Source organism: Hyperolius riggenbachi, chromosome 11 (genome assembly GCF_040937935.1).
Source record: "Hyperolius riggenbachi isolate aHypRig1 chromosome 11, aHypRig1.pri, whole genome shotgun sequence".
NCBI classification, from domain to species: domain Eukaryota; kingdom Metazoa; phylum Chordata; class Amphibia; order Anura; family Hyperoliidae; genus Hyperolius; species Hyperolius riggenbachi.
This window is the reverse complement of record NC_090656.1, coordinates 2,050,447-2,071,850: the sequence shown is the minus strand read 5'-3', so window position 1 is coordinate 2,071,850 and position 21,404 is coordinate 2,050,447. Positions and strand designations below refer to the sequence as shown.

General features: G+C 50.4%; 1 protein-coding gene across 2 annotated transcripts in view; it reads right to left on the bottom strand.

Annotated features, from left to right (window-relative positions):
- HYDIN (HYDIN axonemal central pair apparatus protein) overlaps positions 1 to 21,404 on the bottom strand; it is a 606,889-nt gene that overhangs the window by 308,323 nt on the left and 277,162 nt on the right. For both annotated transcript variants that reach the window (XM_068260328.1, XM_068260329.1), the window contains 2 exons: positions 18,609 to 18,818; positions 18,388 to 18,522 (listed from right to left, as the gene is read on the bottom strand). In XM_068260328.1, coding sequence (XP_068116429.1) covers positions 18,388 to 18,522; positions 18,609 to 18,818 — 345 coding nt within the window. The remainder of the gene's footprint in view (positions 1 to 18,387; positions 18,523 to 18,608; positions 18,819 to 21,404) is intronic.

Below are 21,404 nucleotides of genomic sequence, written 5' to 3'. Positions count from 1 at the left end.
ACATTCATACTGGTGGTACAGAGGATGCAGTGGACATTCATACTGGGGGTACAGAGGATGCAGTGGGGGTACAGAGGATGCAGTGGACATTCATACTGGTGGTACAGAGGATGCAGTGGACATTCATACTGGTGGTACAGAGGATGCAGTGGACATTCATACTGGGGGTACAGAGGATGCAGTGGACATTAATACTGGGGGTACAGAGGATGCAGTGGACATTCATACTGGGGGTACAGAGGATGCAGTGGACATTCATACTGGGGGTACAGAGGATGCAGTGGACATTCATACTGGTAATACAGAGGATGCAGTGGACATTCATACTGGGGGTACAGAGGATGCAGTGGACATTCATACTGGGGGTACAGAGGATGCAGTGGACATCTATACTGGTGGTACAGAGGATGCAGTGAACATTCATAGTGGTGATATGTTTTTGGGATGTGGGAGGAAACCGGAGTGCCCAGAGGAAACCCACGCAGACACGAGAAGAACATAAAAACACATTGCAGATAGTGCCTTGGCTGGGATATGAACTGGGGACCCAGCGCTGCAAGGCGAGGGAGCTAACCACTATGCCAGTGCTTCTGGACTAGACCAAAACCTGTCAGATTTCCAACAACAACTGTAAGTGACAGCAAGATGGCAGAAACGTAATTTATGGCTCATTTTAATCGGAAAGAAACATAGCTCTTATTTTTTTGTGTGTACATGTATTTTACATTTCAGAATTTCCGCGATAGCGCCCCTTTAATCTCAGCTTGTCATCTGAAGGGTTTTTTCAAGTCATCTATTTTTAAATATTTAATATTTGCCTCCATAACGGGTCCCTTGGAGTAGAACGAGAATGCACATTTAGGGCCGTACACACTGAGAATCGCAATCACAAACGCAGCGAGATGCCATTGCATTTATTATCTCATTTCTACTTGCGATTTTTGTACGCTTGCGATTTTCCTGAATCTATCTTTTCCTGGTTTCCTGATCGTTTACCTAAAAACGCAATAAAAATTGCATGCATGGTGTTTCATACGTTCTATTAAAAGCAGGGCTTAAAAAGCACAGCAGACACTGCGATTGCGTTTTTCTAAAAATGCATCGCAGCAGTGTGTACAGGTCATCATGATTTTCATGATTTTTCAAAAGACCTTGCAATTTAAGAAACGCATGCGATTTTAAAAATGCAGAGCAGACGCAGCAGCGTGTAAAGGCCGTAACTGGCAAAAATCATCAGAGCTAGGCGATATCAGCAGTCGCTGAGGAACATCTGCTAAAGCTGAAATTATAGCTGATAAGAGAATCACTGGTGTTCGGATAGTGACTCCTAATAATGATCTTCCATGTAACAGGAGTCAGAAGCCACTAGATGGCAATGTTTACTTCCTAAGAAGTTTTATTATGGATAGTGGAGATGTTATATAACATTTCAAAGGATTTCATCTTGTCTTATTTTGTTTTCTCACTGCTCTACTTTCAGCCTAGATCAGGGTTGTCAAACTCAAATACAAAGTGGGCCGAAATTATACACTGGGACCTAGTCATGGGCAAACCTTAATGTCTACTGGCCGCCTTCCTCCCTTATAAAAGTTCCCTGGTGTCTAATGGCTCCCCTCCAACCCCTATACAGTTCCCTGGTGTTTAGTGCTTTCCCCCTATCTCCCCCATATAGCTTCCCTGGTGGTTTAAAGTGGTGGTACAAAGGATGGAGCTGGTACTCACACTGGGGCAGTACAGAGGATGCAGTGGTGGTACAGAGGATGCAGTGGACATTCATACTGGTGGTACAGAGGATGCAGTGGACATTCATACTGGTGGTACAGAGGATGCAGTGGACATTCATACTGGGGGTACAGAGGATGCAGTGGACATTCATACTGGGGGTACAGAGGATGCAGTGGACATTCATACTGGTAATACAGAGGATGCAGTGGACATTCATACCGGTGGTACAGAGGATGCAGTGGACATTCATACTGGGGGCACAGGGGATGCAGTGGACATTCATACTGGTAATACAGAGGATGCAGTGGTGGTACAGAGGATGCAGTGGACATTCATACCGGTGGTACAGAGGATGCAGTGGACATTCATACTGGTAATACAGAGGATGCAGTGGACATTAATACTGGGGGTACAGAGGATGCAGTGGACATTCATACTGGTAATACAGAGGATGCAGTGGACATTCATACCGGTGGTACAGAGGATGCAGTGGACATTCATACTGGGGGCACAGGGGATGCAGTGGACATTCATACTGGTAATACAGAGGATGCAGTGGTGGTACAGAGGATGCAGTGGACATTCATACCGGTGGTACAGAGGATGCAGTGGACATTCATACTGGTAATACAGAGGATGCAGTGGACATTCATACCGGTGGTACAGAGGATGCAGTGGACATTCATACTGGTAATACAGAGGATGCAGTGGACATTCATACTGGGGGTACAGAGGATGCAGTGGACATTCATACTGGGAGTACAGAGGATGCAGTGGACATTCATACTGGGGGTACAGAGGATGCAGTGGACATTCATACCGGTGGTACAGAGGATGCAGTGGACATTCATACTGGGGGTACGGAGGATGCAGTGGACATTCATACTGGTAATACAGAGGATGCAGTGGACATTCATACCGGTGGTACAGAGGATGCAGTGGACATTCATACTGGGGGCACAGGGGATGCAGTGGAAATTCATACTGGTAATACAGAGGATGCAGTGGTGGTACAGAGGATGCAGTGGACATTCATACCGGTGGTACAGAGGATGCAGTGGACATTCATACTGGTAATACAGAGGATGCAGTGGACATTAATACTGGGGGTACAGAGGATGCAGTGGACATTCATACTGGTAATACAGAGGATGCAGTGGACATTCATACCGGTGGTACAGAGGATGCAGTGGACATTCATACTGGTAATACAGAGGATGCAGTGGACATTCATACTGGTAATACAGAGGATGCAGTGGTGGTACAGAGGATGCAGTGGACATTCATACCGGTTGTACAGAGGATGCAGTGGACATTCATACTGGTAATACAGAGGATGCAGTGGACATTCATACCGGTGGTACAGAGGATGCAGTGGACATTCATACTGGTAATACAGAGGATGCAGTGGACATTCATACTGGGGGTACAGAGGATGCAGTGGACATTCATACTGGGAGTACAGAGGATGCAGTGGACATTCATACTGGGGGTACAGAGGATGAAGTGGACATTCATACCGGTGGTACAGAGGATGCAGTGGACATTCATACTGGGGGTACGGAGGATGCAGTGGACATTCATACTGGTGGTACAGAAGATGCAGTGGACATTCATACCGGTGGTACAGAGGATGCAGTGGACATTCATACTGGTAATACAGAGGATGCAGTGGACATTCATACTGGGGGTACAGAGGATGCAGTGGACATTCATACTGGGGGTACAGAGGATGCAGTGGACATTCATACCGGTGGTACAGAGGATGCAGTGGACATTCATACTGGTAATACAGAGGATGCAGTGGACATTCATACAGGGGGTACAGAGGATGCAGTGGACATTCATACTGGTGGTACAGAGGATGCAGTGGACATTCATACTGGGGGTACGGAGGATGCAGTGGACATTCATACTGGGGGTATGGAGGATGCAGTGGACATTCATAGTGGGGGTACGGAGGATGCAGTGGACATTCATACTGGGGGTATGGAGGATGCAGTGGACATTCATACTGGGGGTACGGAGGATGCAGTGGACATTCATACTGGGGGTACGGAAGATGCAGTGGACATTCATACTGGGGGTACAGAGGATGCAGTGGACATTCATACTGGGGGTACAGAGGATGCAGTGGACATTCATACTGGAGGTACAGAGGATGCAGTGGACATTCATACTGGGGGTACAGAGGATGCAGTGGACATTCATACTGGGGGTACAGAGGATGCAGTGGACATTCATACAGGGGGTACAGAGGATGCAGTGGACATTCATACAGGGGGTACAGAGGATGCAGTGGACATTCATACTGGTGGTACAGAGGATGCAGTGGACATTCATACTGGTGGTACAGAGGATGCAGTGGACATTCATACTGGGGGTACGGAGGATGCAGTGGACATTCATACTGGGGGTATGGAGGATGCAGTGGACATTCATACTGGGGGTACGGAGGATGCAGTGGACATTCAAACTGGGGGTATGGAGGATGCAGTGGACATTCATACTGGGGGTACGGAGGATAGAGTGGACATTCATACTGGGGGTATGGAAGATGCAGTGGACATTCATACTGGGGGTACAGAGGATGCAGTGGACATTCATACTGGGGGTACAGAGGATGCAGTGGACATTCATACTGGGGGTACAGAGGATGCAGTGGACATTCATACTGGGGGTACAGAGGATGCAGTGGACATCCATACTGGGGGTAAAGAGGATGCAGTGGAAATTCATACTGGGGATACAGAGGAAGCAGTGGATATCCATACTGGGGGTACAGAGGATGCGGTGGACATTCATACTGGGGGTACAGAGGATGCAGTGGACATTCATACTGGTGGTACAGAGGTTGCAGTGGAGATTCATACTGGTGGTACAGAGGATGCAGTGGTGGTACAGAGGATGCAGTGGACATTCATACTGGGGGTACAGAGGATGCAGGGGACATTCATACTGGTGCTATGGAGGATGCAGTGGACATTCATACTGGTGGTACAGAGGATGCAGTGGACATTCATACTGGTGGTACGGAGGATGCAGTGGACATTCATACTGGGGGTACAGAGGATGCAGTGGACATTCATACTGGGGGTACAGAGGTTGCAGTGGATATCCATACTGGAGGTACAGAGGATGCAGTGGTGGAACAGAGGATGCAGTGGACATTAATACCGGTGGTACAGAGGATGCAGTGGACATTCATACTGGTAATACAGAGGATGCAGTGGACATTAATACTGGGGGTACAGAGGATGCAGTGGACATTCATACTGGTAATACAGAGGATGCAGTGGACATTCATACCGGTGGTACAGAGGATGCAGTGGACATTCATACTGGTAATACAGAGGATGCAGTGGACATTCATACTGGTAATACAGAGGATGCAGTGGTGGTACAGAGGATGCAGTGGACATTCATACCGGTTGTACAGAGGATGCAGTGGACATTCATACTGGTAATACAGAGGATGCAGTGGACATTCATACCGGTGGTACAGAGGATGCAGTGGACATTCATACTGGTAATACAGAGGATGCAGTGGACATTCATACTGGGGGTACAGAGGATGCAGTGGACATTCATACTGGGAGTACAGAGGATGCAGTGGACATTCATACTGGGGGTACAGAGGATGAAGTGGACATTCATACCGGTGGTACAGAGGATGCAGTGGACATTCATACTGGGGGTACGGAGGATGCAGTGGACATTCATACTGGTGGTACAGAAGATGCAGTGGACATTCATACCGGTGGTACAGAGGATGCAGTGGACATTCATACTGGTAATACAGAGGATGCAGTGGACATTCATACTGGGGGTACAGAGGATGCAGTGGACATTCATACTGGGGGTACAGAGGATGCAGTGGACATTCATACCGGTGGTACAGAGGATGCAGTGGACATTCATACTGGTAATACAGAGGATGCAGTGGACATTCATACAGGGGGTACAGAGGATGCAGTGGACATTCATACTGGTGGTACAGAGGATGCAGTGGACATTCATACTGGGGGTACGGAGGATGCAGTGGACATTCATACTGGGGGTATGGAGGATGCAGTGGACATTCATAGTGGGGGTACGGAGGATGCAGTGGACATTCATACTGGGGGTACAGAGGATGCAGTGGACATTCATACTGGGGGTACAGAGGATGCAGTGGACATTCATACAGGGGGTACAGAGGATGCAGTGGACATTCATACAGGGGGTACAGAGGATGCAGTGGACATTCATACTGGTGGTACAGAGGATGCAGTGGACATTCATACTGGTGGTACAGAGGATGCAGTGGACATTCATACTGGGGGTACGGAGGATGCAGTGGACATTCATACTGGGGGTATGGAGGATGCAGTGGACATTCATACTGGGGGTACGGAGGATGCAGTGGACATTCATACTGGGGGTATGGAGGATGCAGTGGACATTCATACTGGGGGTACGGAGGATAGAGTGGACATTCATACTGGGGGTATGGAAGATGCAGTGGACATTCATACTGGGGGTACAGAGGATGCAGTGGACATTCATACTGGGGGTACAGAGGATGCAGTGGACATTCATACTGGGGGTACAGAGGATGCAGTGGACATTCATACTGGGGGTACAGAGGATGCAGTGGACATCCATACTGGGGGTAAAGAGGATGCAGTGGAAATTCATACTGGGGATACAGAGGAAGCAGTGGATATCCATACTGGGGGTACAGAGGATGCGGTGGACATTCATACTGGGGGTACAGAGGATGCAGTGGACATTCATACTGGTGGTACAGAGGTTGCAGTGGAGATTCATACTGGTGGTACAGAGGATGCAGTGGTGGTACAGAGGATGCAGTGGACATTCATACTGGGGGTACAGAGGATGCAGGGGACATTCATACTGGTGCTATGGAGGATGCAGTGGACATTCATACTGGTGGTACAGAGGATGCAGTGGACATTCATACTGGTGGTACGGAGGATGCAGTGGACATTCATACTGGGGGTACAGAGGATGCAGTGGACATTCATACTGGGGGTACAGAGGTTGCAGTGGATATCCATACTGGAGGTACAGAGGATGCAGTGGTGGAACAGAGGATGCAGTGGACATTAATACTGGGAGTACAGAGGATGCAGTGGGCATCCATAATGGGGGTACAGAGGATGCGGTGGACATTCATACTGGGGGTACAGAGGATGCGGTGGACATTCATACTGGGGGTACAAAGGATACAGTGGACATTCATACTGGGGGTACAGAGGATGCAGTGGACATTCATACTGGGGGTACAGAGGATGCAGTGCACATTCATACTGGGGATTAGAGGATGCAGTGGACATTCATACTGGGGGTACAGAGGATGCAGTGGACATTCATACTGGGGGTACAGAGGATGCAGTGGACATTCATACTGGTGGTACAGAGGATGCAGTGGTGGTACAGAGGATGCAGTGGACATTCATACTGGGGGTACAGAGGATGCAGTGGACATTCATACTGGGGGTACAGAGGATGCAGTGGACATTCATACTGGGGGTACAGAGGATGCAGTGGACATTCATACTGGTGGTACAGAGGATGCAGTGGTGGTACAGAGGATGCAGTGGACATTCATACTGGGGGTACAGAGGATGCAGTGGACATTCATACTGGGGGTACAGAGGATGCAGTGGATATCCATACTGGGGGTACAGAGGATGCAGTAGACATTCATACTGGGGGTACAGAGGATGCAGTGGACATTCATACTGGTGGTACAGAGGATGCAGTGGACATTCATACTGGGGGTACAGAGGATGCAGTGGACATTCATACTGGGGGTACAGAGGATGCAGTGGACATTCATACTGGGGATACAGAGGATGCAGTGGACATTCATACTGGGGGTACAGAGGATGCAGTGGACATTCATACTGGGGGTACAGAGGATGCAGTGGACATTCATACTGGGGGTACAGAGGATGCAGTGGACATTCATACTGGGGGTACAGAGGATGCAGTGGACATTCATACTGGTGGTACAGAGGATGCAGTGGTGGTACAGAGGATGCAGTGGACATTCATACTGGGGGTACAGAGGATGCAGTGGCCATTCATACTGGGGGTACAGAGGATGCAGTGGATATCCATACTGGGGATACAGAGGATGCAGTGGACATTCATACTGGTGGTACAGAGGATGCAGTGGTGGTACAGAGGATGCAGTGGACATTCATACTGGGGGTACAGAGGATGCAGTGGACATTCATACTGGGGGTACAGGATGCAGTGGACATTCATACTGGTGGTACAGAGGATGCAGTGGACATTCATACTGGGGGTACAGAGGATGCAGTGGACATTCATACTGGTGGTACAGAGGATGCAGCAGACATTCATACTGGTGGTACAGAGGATGCAGTGGACATTCATACTGGTGGTACGGAGGATGCAGTGGACATTCATACTGGTGGTACGGAGGATGCAGTGGACATTCATACTGGTGGTACGGAGGATGCAGTGGACATTCATATTGGGGGTACAGAGGATGCAGTGGACATTCATACTGGGGGTACGGATGATGCAGTGGACATTCATACTGGGGGTACAGAGGATGCAGTGGACATTCATACTGGGGGTACAGAGGATGCAGTGGCCATTCATACTGGGGGTACAGAGGATGCAGTGGACATTCATACTGGTGGTACAGAGGATGCAGTGGTGGTACAGAGGATGCAGTGGACATTCATACTGGGGGTACAGAGGATGCAGTGGACATTCATACTGGGGGTACAGAGGATGCAGTGGACATTCATACTGGGGGTACAGAGGATGCAGTGGACATTCATACTGGGGGTACAGAGGATGCAGTGGACATTCATACTGGTGGTACAGAGGATGCAGTGGTGGTACAGAGGATGCAGTGGACATTCATACTGGGGGTACAGAGGATGCAGTGGACATTCATACTGGGGGTACAGAGGATGCAGTGGATATCCATACTGGGGGTACATAGGATGCAGTAGACATTCATACTGGGGGTACAGAGGACGCAGTGGACATTCATACTGGTGGTACAGAGGATGCAGTGGACATTCATACTGGGGGTACAGAGGATGCAGTGGACATTCATACTGGTGGTACAGAGGATGCAGTGGTGGTACAGAGGATGCAGTGGACATTCATACTGAGGGTACAGAGGATGCAGTGGACATTCATACTGAGGGTACAGAGGATGCAGTGGACATTCATACTGGGGGTACAGAGGATGCAGTGGATATCCATACTGGGGGTACAGAGGATGCAGTGGACATTCATACTGGGGAGACAGAGGATGCAGTGGACATTCATACTGGTGGTACAGAGGATGCAGTGGACATTCATACTGGTGGTACAGAGGATGCAGTGGACATTCATACTGGTGGTACAGAGGATGCAGTGGACATTCATACTGGGGGTACAGAGGATGCAGTGGACATCCATACTGGTGGTACAGAGGATGCAGTGGACATCCATACTGAGGGTACAGAGGATGCAGTGGATATCCACACTGGGGGTACAGAGGATGCAGTGGACATTTATACTGGAGGTACAGAGGATGCAGCGGACATTCATACTGGTGGTACAGAGGATGCAGTGGACATTCATACTGGTGGTACGGAGGATGCAGTGGACATTCATACTGGTGGTACGGAGGATGCAGTGGACATTCATACTGGTGGTACGGAGGATGCAGTGGACATTCATACTGGTGGTACGGAGGATGCAGTGGACATTCATATTGGGGGTACAGAGGATGCAGTGGACCTTCATACTGGGGGTACGGATGATGCAGTGGACATTCATACTGGGGGTACAGAGGATGAAGTGGACATTCATACTGGGGGTACAGAGGATGCAGTGGATATCCATACTGGGGGTAAAGAGGATGCAGTGGACATTCATACTGGTGGTACGGAGGATGCAGTGGACATTCATACTGGGGGTACGGAGGATGCAGTGGACATTCATACTGGGGGTACAGAGGATGCAGTGGACATTCATACTGGGGGTACAGAGGATGCAGTGGTGGTACAGAGGATGCAGTGGACATTCATACTGGGGGTACAGAGGATGCAGTGGACATTCATACTGGGGGTACAGAGGATGCAGTGGACATTCATACTGGGGGTACAGAGGATGCAGTGGACATTCATACTGGGGGTACAGAGGATGCAGGGGACATTCATACTGGGGGTACAGAGGATGCAGTGGACATTCATACTGGGGGTACAGAGGATGCAGTGGTGGTACAGAGGATGCAGTGGACATCCACACTGGTGGTACAGAGGATGCAGTGGACATTAATACTGGTAGTACAGAGGATGCAGTGGACGTCCATAATGGGGGTACAGAGGATGCGGTGGACATTCATACTGGGGGTACAGAGGATGCAGTGGACATTCATACTGGGGGTACAGAGGATGCAGTGGACATTCATACTGGGGGTACAGAGGATGCAGTGGACATTCATACTGGTGGTACAGAGGATGCAGTGGTGGTACAGAGGATGCAGTGGACATTCATACTGGGGGTACAGAGGATGCAGTGGACATTCATACTGGGGGTACAGAGGATGCAGTGGATATCCATACTGGGGGTACATAGGATGCAGTAGACATTCATACTGGGGGTACAGAGGATGCAGTGGACATTCATACTGGTGGTACAGAGGATGCAGTGGACATTCATACTGGGGGTACAGAGGATGCAGTGGACATTCATACTGGTGGTACAGAGGATGCAGTGGACATTCATACCCAGGGTACAGAGGATGCAGTGGACATTCATACTGGGGGTACAGAGGATGCAGTGGACATTCATACTGGGGGTACAGAGGATGCAGTGGAAATTCATACTGGGGGTACAGAGGATGCAGTGGACATTCATACTGGGGGTACAGAGGATGCAGTGGACATTCATACTGGGGGTACAGAGGATGCAGTGGACATTCATACTGGTGGTACAGAGGATGCAGTGGTGGTACAGAGGATGCAGTGGACATTCATACTGAGGGTACAGAGGATGCAGTGGACATTCATACTGAGGGTACAGAGGATGCAGTGGACATTCATACTGGGGGTACAGAGGATGCAGTGGATATCCATACTGGGGGTACAGAGGATGCAGTGGACATTCATACTGGGGGTACAGAGGATGCAGTGGACATTCATACTGGTGGTACAGAGGATGCAGTGGACATTCATACTGGTGGTACAGAGGATGCAGTGGACATTCATACTGGTGGTACAGAGGATGCAGTGGACATTCATACTGGGGGTACAGAGGATGCAGTGGACATCCATACTGGTGGTACAGAGGATGCAGTGGACATCCATACTGAGGGTACAGAGGATGCAGTGGATATCCATACTGGGGGTACATAGGATGCAGTAGACATTCATACTGGGGGTACAGAGGACGCAGTGGACATTCATACTGGTGGTACAGAGGATGCAGTGGACATTCATACTGGGGGTACAGAGGATGCAGTGGACATTCATACTGGTGGTACAGAGGATGCAGTGGACATTCATACCCAGGGTACAGAGGATGCAGTGGACATTCACACTGGGGGTACAGAGGATGCAGTGGACATTCATACTGGGGGTACAGAGGATGCAGTGGAAATTCATACTGGGGGTACAGAGGATGCAGTGGACATTCATACTGGGGGTACAGAGGATGCAGTGGACATTCATACTGGGGGTACAGAGGATGCAGTGGACATTCATACTGGTGGTACAGAGGATGCAGTGGTGGTACAGAGGATGCAGTGGACATTCATACTGAGGGTACAGAGGATGCAGTGGACATTCATACTGAGGGTACAGAGGATGCAGTGGACATTCATACTGGGGGTACAGAGGATGCAGTGGATATCCATACTGGGGGTACAGAGGATGCAGTGGACATTCATACTGGGGGTACAGAGGATGCAGTGGACATTCATACTGGTGGTACAGAGGATGCAGTGGACATTCATACTGGTGGTACAGAGGATGCAGTGGACATTCATACTGGTGGTACAGAGGATGCAGTGGACATTCATACTGGGGGTACAGAGGATGCAGTGGACATCCATACTGGTGGTACAGAGGATGCAGTGGACATCCATACTGAGGGTACAGAGGATGCAGTGGATATCCACACTGGGGGTACAGAGGATGCAGTGGACATTTATACTGGAGGTACAGAGGATGCAGCGGACATTCATACTGGTGGTACAGAGGATGCAGTGGACATTCATACTGGTGGTACGGAGGATGCAGTGGACATTCATACTGGTGGTACGGAGGATGCAGTGGACATTCATACTGGTGGTACGGAGGATGCAGTGGACATTCATACTGGTGGTACGGAGGATGCAGTGGACATTCATATTCGGGGTACAGAGGATGCAGTGGACCTTCATACTGGGGGTACGGATGATGCAGTGGACATTCATACTGGGGGTACAGAGGATGAAGTGGACATTCATACTGGGGGTACAGAGGATGCAGTGGATATCCATACTGGGGGTACAGAGGATGCAGTGGATATCCATACTGGGGGTAAAGAGGATGCAGTGGACATTCATACTGGTGGTACGGAGGATGCAGTGGACATTCATACTGGGGGTACGGAGGATGCAGTGGACATTCATACTGGGGGTACAGAGGATGCAGTGGACATTCATACTGGGGGTACAGAGGATGCAGTGGTGGTACAGAGGATGCAGTGGACATTCATACTGGGGGTACAGAGGATGCAGTGGACATTCATACTGGGGGTACAGAGGATGCAGTGGACATTCATACTGGGGGTACAGAGGATGCAGTGGACATTCATACTGGGGGTACAGAGGATGCAGGGGACATTCATACTGGGGGTACAGAGGATGCAGTGGACATTCATACTGGGGGTACAGAGGATGCAGTGGTGGTACAGAGGATGCAGTGGACATCCACACTGGTGGTACAGAGGATGCAGTGGACATTAATACTGGTAGTACAGAGGATGCAGTGGACGTCCATAATGGGGGTACAGAGGATGCGGTGGACATTCATACTGGGGGTACAGAGGATGCGGTGGACATTCATACTGGGGGTACAGAGGATGCAGTGGACATTCATACTGGGGGTACAGAGGATGCAGTGGACATTCATACTGGGGGTACAGAGGATGCAGTGGACATTCATACTGGTGGTACAGAGGATGCAGTGGTGGTACAGAGGATGCAGTGGACATTCATACTGGGGGTACAGAGGATGCAGTGGACATTCATACTGGGGGTACAGAGGATGCAGTGGACATTCATACTGGGGGTACAGAGGATGCAGTGGACATTCATACTGGGGGCACAGAGGATGCAGTGGACATTCATACTGGGGGTACAGAGGATGCAGTGGACATTCATACTGGGGGTACAGAGGATGCAGTGGACATTCATACTGGGGGTACAGAGGATGCAGTGGTGGTACAGAGGATGCAGTGGACATTCATACTGGGGGTACAGAGGATGCAGTGGACATTCATACGGGGGTACAGAGGATGCAGTGGACATTCATACTGGGGGTACAGAGGATGCAGTGGACATTCATACTGGTGGTACAGAGGATGCAGTGGACATTCATACTGGTGGTACAGAGGATGCAGTGGACATTCATACTGGTAATACAGAGGATGCAGTGGACATTCATACTGGGGGTACAGAGGATGCAGTGGATATCCATACTGGGGGTACAGAGGATGCAGTGGACATCCACACTGGGGGTACAGAGGATGCAGTGGACATTCATACTGGAGGTACGGAGGATGCAGCGGAAATTCATACTGGGGGTACAGAGGATGCAGTGGACATTCATACTGGTGGTACGGAGGATGGAGTGGACATTCATACTGGTGGTACGGAGGATGCAGTGGACATTCATACTGGTGGTACGGAGGATGCAGCGGACATTCATACTGGGGGTACGGATGATGCAGTGGACATTCATACTGGGGGTACGGATGATGCAGTGGACATTCATACTGGGGGTACAGAGGATGCAGTGGACATTCATACTGGGGGTACAGAGGATGCAGTGGATATCCATACTGGGGGTACAGAGGATGCAGTGGATATCCATACTGGGGGTACAGAGGATGCAGTGGACATTCATACTGGTGGTACGGAGGATGCAGTGGACATTCATACTGGTGGTACGGAGGATGCAGTGGACATTCATACTGGGGGTACAGAGGATGCAGTGGACATTCATACTGGGGGTACGGATGATGCAGTGGACATTCATACTGGGGGTACAGAGGATGCAGTAGACATTCATACTGGGGGTACAGAGGATGCAGTAGACATTCATACTGGGGGTACAGAGGATGCAGTGGACGTTCATACTGGTGGTACAGAGGATGCAGTGGACATCCATACTGGTGGTACAGAGGATGCAGTGGACATTCATACTGGGGGTACAGAGGATGCAGTGGACATCCATACTGGTGGTACAGAGGATGCAGTGAATATCCATACTGGGGGTACAGAGGATGCAGGGGACATTCATACTGGTGGTACGGAGGATGCAGTGGACATTCATACTGGTGGTACAGATGATGCAGTGGACATTCATACTGGTAGTACAGAGGATGCAGTGGACATTCATACTGGTGGTACAGAGGATGCAGTAGACATTCATACTGGTGGTACAGAGGATGCAGTGGACATCCATACTGGTGGTACAGAGGATGCAGTGGACATTCATACTGGTGGTAGAGAGGATGCAGTGGACATTCATACTGGTGGTACAGAGGATGCAGTGGACATTCATACTGGGGGTACAGAGGATGCAGTGGACATTCATACTGGGGGTACAGAGGATGCAGTGGACATTCATACTGGAGGTACAGATGATGCAGTGGACATTCATACTGGGGGTACGGATGATGCAGTGGACATTCATACTGGGGGTACAGAGGATGCAGTGGACATTCATACTGGGGGTACAAAGGATGCAGTGGACATTCATACTGGGGGTACAGAGGATGCAGTGGACATCCATACTGGGGGTACAGAGGAAGGGAAGGGCACACACGCTGGTGGTACAGAGGGTGAAGGTCACACACGCTGGTGGTACAGAGGGTGAAGGTCACACATGCTGGTGGTACAGAGGGTGAAGGTCACACACGCTGGTGGTACAGAGGGTGAAGGGCACACACGCTGGTGGTACAGAGGGTGAAGGGCACACACGCTGGTGGTACAGAGGGTGAATGTCACACACGCTGGTGGTACAGAGGGTGAAGGTCACACACGCTGGTGGTACAGAGGGTGAATGCCACACACGCTGGTGGTACAGAGGGTGAAGGTCACACACGCTGGTGGTACAGAGGGTGAAGGGCACACACGCTGGTGGTACAGAGGGTGAAGGGCACACATGCTGGTGGTACAGAGGGTGAAAGGCACACGCTGGTGGTACAGAGGGTGAAGGGCACACACGCTGGTGGTACAGAGGGTGAAGGGCACACATGCTGGTGGTACAGAGGGTGAAGGGCACACACGCTGGTGGTACAGAGGGTGAAGGGCACGCACGCTGGTGGTACAGAGGGTGAAGGTCACATACGCTGGTGGTACAGAGGGGGAAGGTCACACACGCTGGTGGTACAGAGGGTGAAGGTCACACGCTGGTGGTACAGAGGGTGAAGGTCACACACGCTGGTGGTACAGAGGGTGAAGGTCACACACGCTGGTGGTACAGAGGGTGAAGGGCACACACGCTGGTGGTACAGAGGGTGAAAGTACAGAGGGTGAAGGGCACACACGCTGGTGGTACAGAGGGTAAAAGGCACTCGCTGGTGGTACAGAGGGTGAAGGGCACACACGCTGGTGGTACAGAGGGTGAAGGTCACACACGCTATTGGTACAGAGGGTGAAGGGCACACACGCTGGTGGTACAGAGGGTGAAGGTCACACACGCTGGTGGTACAGAGGGTGAAGGGCACACACGCTGGTGGTACAGAGGGTGAAGGGCACACACGCTGGTGGTACAGAGGGTGAATGTCACACACGCTGGTGGTACAGAGGGTGAAGGTCACACACGCTGGTGGTACAGAGGGTGAATGCCACACACGCTGGTGGTACAGAGGGGGAAGGTCACACACGCTGGTGGTACAGAGGGTGAAGGTCACACGCTGGTGGTACAGAGGGTGAAGGTCACACACGCTGGTGGTACAGAGGGTGAAGGTCACACACGCTGGTGGTACAGAGGGTGAAGGGCACACACGCTGGTGGTACAGAGGGTGAAGGGCACACACGCTGGTGGTACAGAGGGTGAAGGGCACACACGCTGGTGGTACAGAGGGTGAAGGGCACACACGCTGGTGGTACAGAGGGTGAATGTCACACACGCTGGTGGTACAGAGGGTGAAGGTCACACACGCTGGTGGTACAGAGGGTGAATGCCACACACGCTGGTGGTACAGAGGGTGAAGGTCACACACGCTGGTGGTACAGAGGGTGAAGGGCACACACGCTGGTGGTACAGAGGGTGAAGGGCACACATGCTGGTGGTACAGAGGGTGAAAGGCACACGCTGGTGGTACAGAGGGTGAAGGGCACACACGCTGGTGGTACAGAGGGTGAAGGGCACACATGCTGGTGGCACAGAGGGTGAAGGGCACACACGCTGGTGGTACAGAGGGTGAAGGGCACACACGCTGGTGGTACAGAGGGTGAAGGGCACACACGCTGGTGGTACAGAGGGTAAAAGGTCACATACGCTAGTGGTACAGAGGGGGAAGGTCACACACACTGGTGGTACAGAGGGTGAAGGTCACACACGCTGGTGGTACAGAGGGTGAAGGTCACACACGCTGGTGGTACAGAGGGTGAAGGTCACACAAGCTGGTGGTACAGAGGGTGAAGGGCACACACGCTGGTGGTACAGAGGGTGAAAGTACAGAGGGTGAAGGGCACACACGCTGGTGGTACAGAGGGTAAAAGGCACACGCTGGTGGTACAGAGGGTGAAGGGCACACACGCTGGTGGTACAGAGGGTGAAGGTCACACACGCTATTGGTACAGAGGGTGAAGGGCACACACGCTGGTGGTACAGAGGGTGAAGGTCACACACGCTGGTGGTACAGAGGGTGAAGGGCACACACGCTGGTGGTACAGAGGGTGAAGGGCACACACGCTTTTGGTACAGAGGGAGAAGGGCACACACGCTGGTGGTACAGAGGGAGAAGGGCACACACGCTGGTGGTACAGAGGGTGAAGGTCACACACGCTGGTGGTACAGAGGGTGAAGGGCACACACGCTGGTGGTACAGAGGGTGACGGGCACACACGCTGGTGGTACAGAGGGTGAAGGTCACACACGCTGGTGGTACAGAGGGAGAAGGGCACACACGCTGGTGGTACAGAGGGGGAAGGTCACACACGCTGGTGGTACAGAGGGTGAAGGGCACACACGCTGGTGGTACAGAGGGTGAAGGGCACACACGCTGGTGGTACAGAGGGTGAAGGGCACACACGCTGGTGGTACAGAGGGTGAAGGTCACACACGCTGGTGGTACAGAGGGTGAAGGGCACACACGCTGGTGGTACAGAGGGTGACGGGCACACACGCTGGTGGTACAGAGGGTGAAGGTCACACACGCTGGTGGTACAGAGGGAGAAGGGCACACACGCTGGTGGTACAGAGGGAGAAGGGCACACATGCTGGTGGTACAGAGGGTGAAGGTCACACACGCTGGTGGTACAGAGGGTGAAGGGCACACACGCTGGTGGTACAGAGGGTGACGGGCACACACGCTGGTGGTACAGAGGGTGAAGGTCACACACGCTGGTGGTACAGAGGGTGAAGGTCACACACGCTGGTGGTACAGAGGGAGAAGGGCACACACGCTGGTGGTACAGAGGGAGAAGGGCACACATGCTGGTGGTACAGAGGGTGAAGGTCACACACGCTGGTGGTACAGAGGGTGAAGGTCACACACGCTGGTGGTACAGAGGGAGAAGGGCACACACGCTGGTGGTACAGAGGGAGAAGGGCACACATGCTGGTGGTACAGAGGGTGACGGGCACACACGCTGGTGGTACAGAGGGTGAAGGGCACACACGCTGGTGGTACAGAGGGTGAAGGTCACACACGCTGGTGGTACAGAGGGAGAAGGGCACACACGCTGGTGGTACAGAGGGAGAAGGGCACACATGCTGGTGGTACAGAGGGTGAAGGTCACACACGCTGGTGGTACAGAGGGTGAAGGGCACACACGCTGGTGGTACAGAGGGTGACGGGCACACACGCTGGTGGTACAGAGGGTGAAGGTCACACACGCTGGTGGTACAGAGGGTGAAGGGCACACACGCTGGTGGTACAGAGGGAGAAGGGCACACACGCTGGTGGTACAGAGGGTGAAGGGCACACAAGCTTTTGGTACAGAGGGAGAAGGGCACACACGCTGGTGGTACAGAGGGTGAAGGTCACACACGCTGGTGGTACAGAGGGTGAAGGGCACACACGCTGGTGGTACAGAGGGTGACGGGCACACACGCTGGTGGTACAGAGGGTGAAGGTCACACACGCTCTGGGTACACACAGGCTGGAGCAGGCACAGGATGATCGGATACCTCTGGCACCAGTTAGAAGGCAGGAATGCATACTTACACTCATCGGCTCTATGAATGGCTCCCCTGGAAGCGTGCTCAGAGTCTCCCGGCTTTGAGTCAGCGCAGTATATGGAAAACTGACGTTTCCCGTGTTCTTCAGCACAATGTCCACTTCCAGTATCTGGTCAAACATCTGCAGGGGAGAGAGCGGGGGTCAGGCTGAGCTGAGAGGTGACAGGAGGTCAGGGTGGGGAGCACAGACTTGGTGCTGTCAGTTACCTGTACTCCGCAGTCTATGTCCCTGGCAGTGAGGGTGTAGCTGACCAGCGAGGCCTCTCCATGCAGACTGATTTCATACACAGGGCCGCCATATACCTCACACAGGGCCCGGGCCTCTGCGCTAATGTCAGAGTGTCCATAGAATGTGAATGAGACAGTCTGGCTTTCTCCAGGCAGCAGGGTGCCAAACTGGGGCAGAATATCAAAGACCTGGAAGACAGGAGAACACAGGTAGTCCCGGTTACATATAGCAGACAAGTCACTGAGTCCATGTGGTGGCACGGGGAAGAGAGGATGGCTCCGCCAAACAGGCTTATAGGGGTGAGAGACATTATGGGAGTGGCAATGCAATGGGTGGGATTGGAGCTATGAAGATAGGGGAGGGAAGGAGTTCCATAGAATAGGGGCTGCTCTGGAGACATCCTGGAGCCAAACGGTGGACATCCATAGAAATTTGGAGGTGTGGAGAGAGCAGGTTGGAGAGCATCTCTGGATGAGATCGAAGTCTATACAATCAATCATTTTTATTGAGAAAACTGGAATATCTATTAATTTAGTTGTATCATGTATGGTCACCTTTAAAGGATACCCAAACTGAAATGTGACATGATGAGATAAACATGTGTATGTACAGTGCCTAGCACACAAATAACTATGCTGTGTTCCTTTTTTTCTTTCTCTGCCTGAAAGAGTTAAATATCAGGTATGTAAGTGGCTGACTCAGTCCTGACTCAGACAGGAAGTGACTACAGTGTGACCCTCACTAATAAGAAATTCCAACTATAAAACACTTTCCTAGCAGAAAATGGCTTCTGAGAGCAAGAAAGAGGTAAAAAAGGGGAGTTTCTTATCAGTGAGGGTCACACTGTAGTCACTTCCTGTCTGAGTCATGACTGAGTCAGCCACTTACATACCTGATATTTTTACTCTTTCAGACAGAGAAAGAAAAAAAGGAACACAGCATAGTTATTTGTGTGCTTGGCACTGTACATACACATGTCTATCTCATTATGTCACATTTCAGTTCGGGTATCCTTTAACCCTCCTAGCGGTATGGACAGAAATGTCCGTTCAAAAAAACATGCTGTGAACAGTATAAACATGCATACACATCAATACTCTCCTGCACTGTATACTAGACCCTTGCTTGACACATTTTGGCAAGTTACAGGAAAAAAAAAGTTTTAAAAATAAATTTTATCACTGTTTGCACAGAAATCCTGGGGAAATTGAACGCTGGGAAGGTTAAGTGTACCAGAGATAAAATTAACTAAAGATTTGATACTTACCCGGGGCTTCTTCCAGCCGCACAAGCTTGTCTGAGTCCCTCGCCGCCCTCCAGCGGTCTGCTTCCCCCTCCCCTTCTCATAGGACAGTACATAGAGCTTGTCTAGGATGCATTTCTATAAACTGTCATTGGTTGTTAGCAGACTACTGGTCAAAAACAATTACAATTGTTTGGGCTGGCTGAAGTATAAATTCTATACAGGCTAACTGTTCACAACTGAGTCTTTTGCTCTTTGGCTTTGGGAAATATGAGTAATGTTATAATACATGTAGGAAGAGGCAAACTCATTTCTATACTCCCTATGCAAAAAAAATGCCCTACCTTTTACATCTGTATGCTGTTATTATCAAGCCTGCCTCCTAATGTAACTAAGTGAATGAACGCATGGACAAAAGGTAACGGGGAAGGAGAAAGATCAATTAAAGCGGGATGAAACACTGATTTTAAAATCATTAAAAATCAATTCACAATTGATTAACATGTATGAACCCCGAAAATAGCTAAAAAAAAAAAAAAATCACAATTGCTGGTGCTTAGCGAATGCAGGTTTTTTTCACCAAGTGTGTTTGGGATTGTTATTCTGGGAACAAGAATCGCAGCGCGAGCGCTCCCGGAATACTACAAGCAGCTCTTTGGCACAGTTAGGAATGTGCTTATGTTCAGAATCGCACGGTGACGTAGTGCATAGCACTCTTATCTTGCAGTGTTGGGTCAAATCCAGGGCACTTCCTCCAAGGAGTTTGTAGGTTTTCCCTGTGCCTGCATGGGTTTCCTCCAAGCACTCCGGTTTCCTCCCACATTCATTATCATGAATTGGCCCTATACTATGATAGACATAGGACTGTGGTAGGGATCAGATTGTAAACGTCTCTGAGAAACAGTTTAGGGACAGGAATACATGCCTTGTACAGTGCGGTAGATGTTGTTGCCATATAAATACTAAATAATAATAACAAATTGCTTGTTGTAACTGGAGGTAACTCCCAGGAGGCTGAGGAAAGAAAAATCACTGTCCAGGGGTGCAGGAGGGACCCAGAGAAAAGGAACAATAAAATACTTCACAAAATAAGGTAATCTAGCCCTGCAAAGTCTTACCCCCCATTCAGCAGTGCTTTCATGAATTGATATTAACTCCTTAAAGAGAATCTGTATTGTTAAAATCACACAAAAGTAAACATACCAGTGTGTTAGGGGACATCTCCTATTCCCCTCTGTCACAATTTTGCCGCTCCCCGCCGCATTAAAAGTGGTTAAAACAGTTTTAAAAAGTTTGTTTATAAACAAACAAAATGGCCACCAAAACAGGAAGTAGGTTGATGTACAGTATGTCCACACATAGAAAATACATCCATACACAAGCAGGCTGTATACAGCATTCCTTTTGAATCTCAAGAGATCATTTGTGTGTTTCTTTCCCCCTGCATCTCTCTCATGCACTGAAGTTTCAGGCTGCTCTTTTCTTCCTGCAAACAGCTTTGCCCTTGTCTGTAATTCCTCAGTATGTGAAA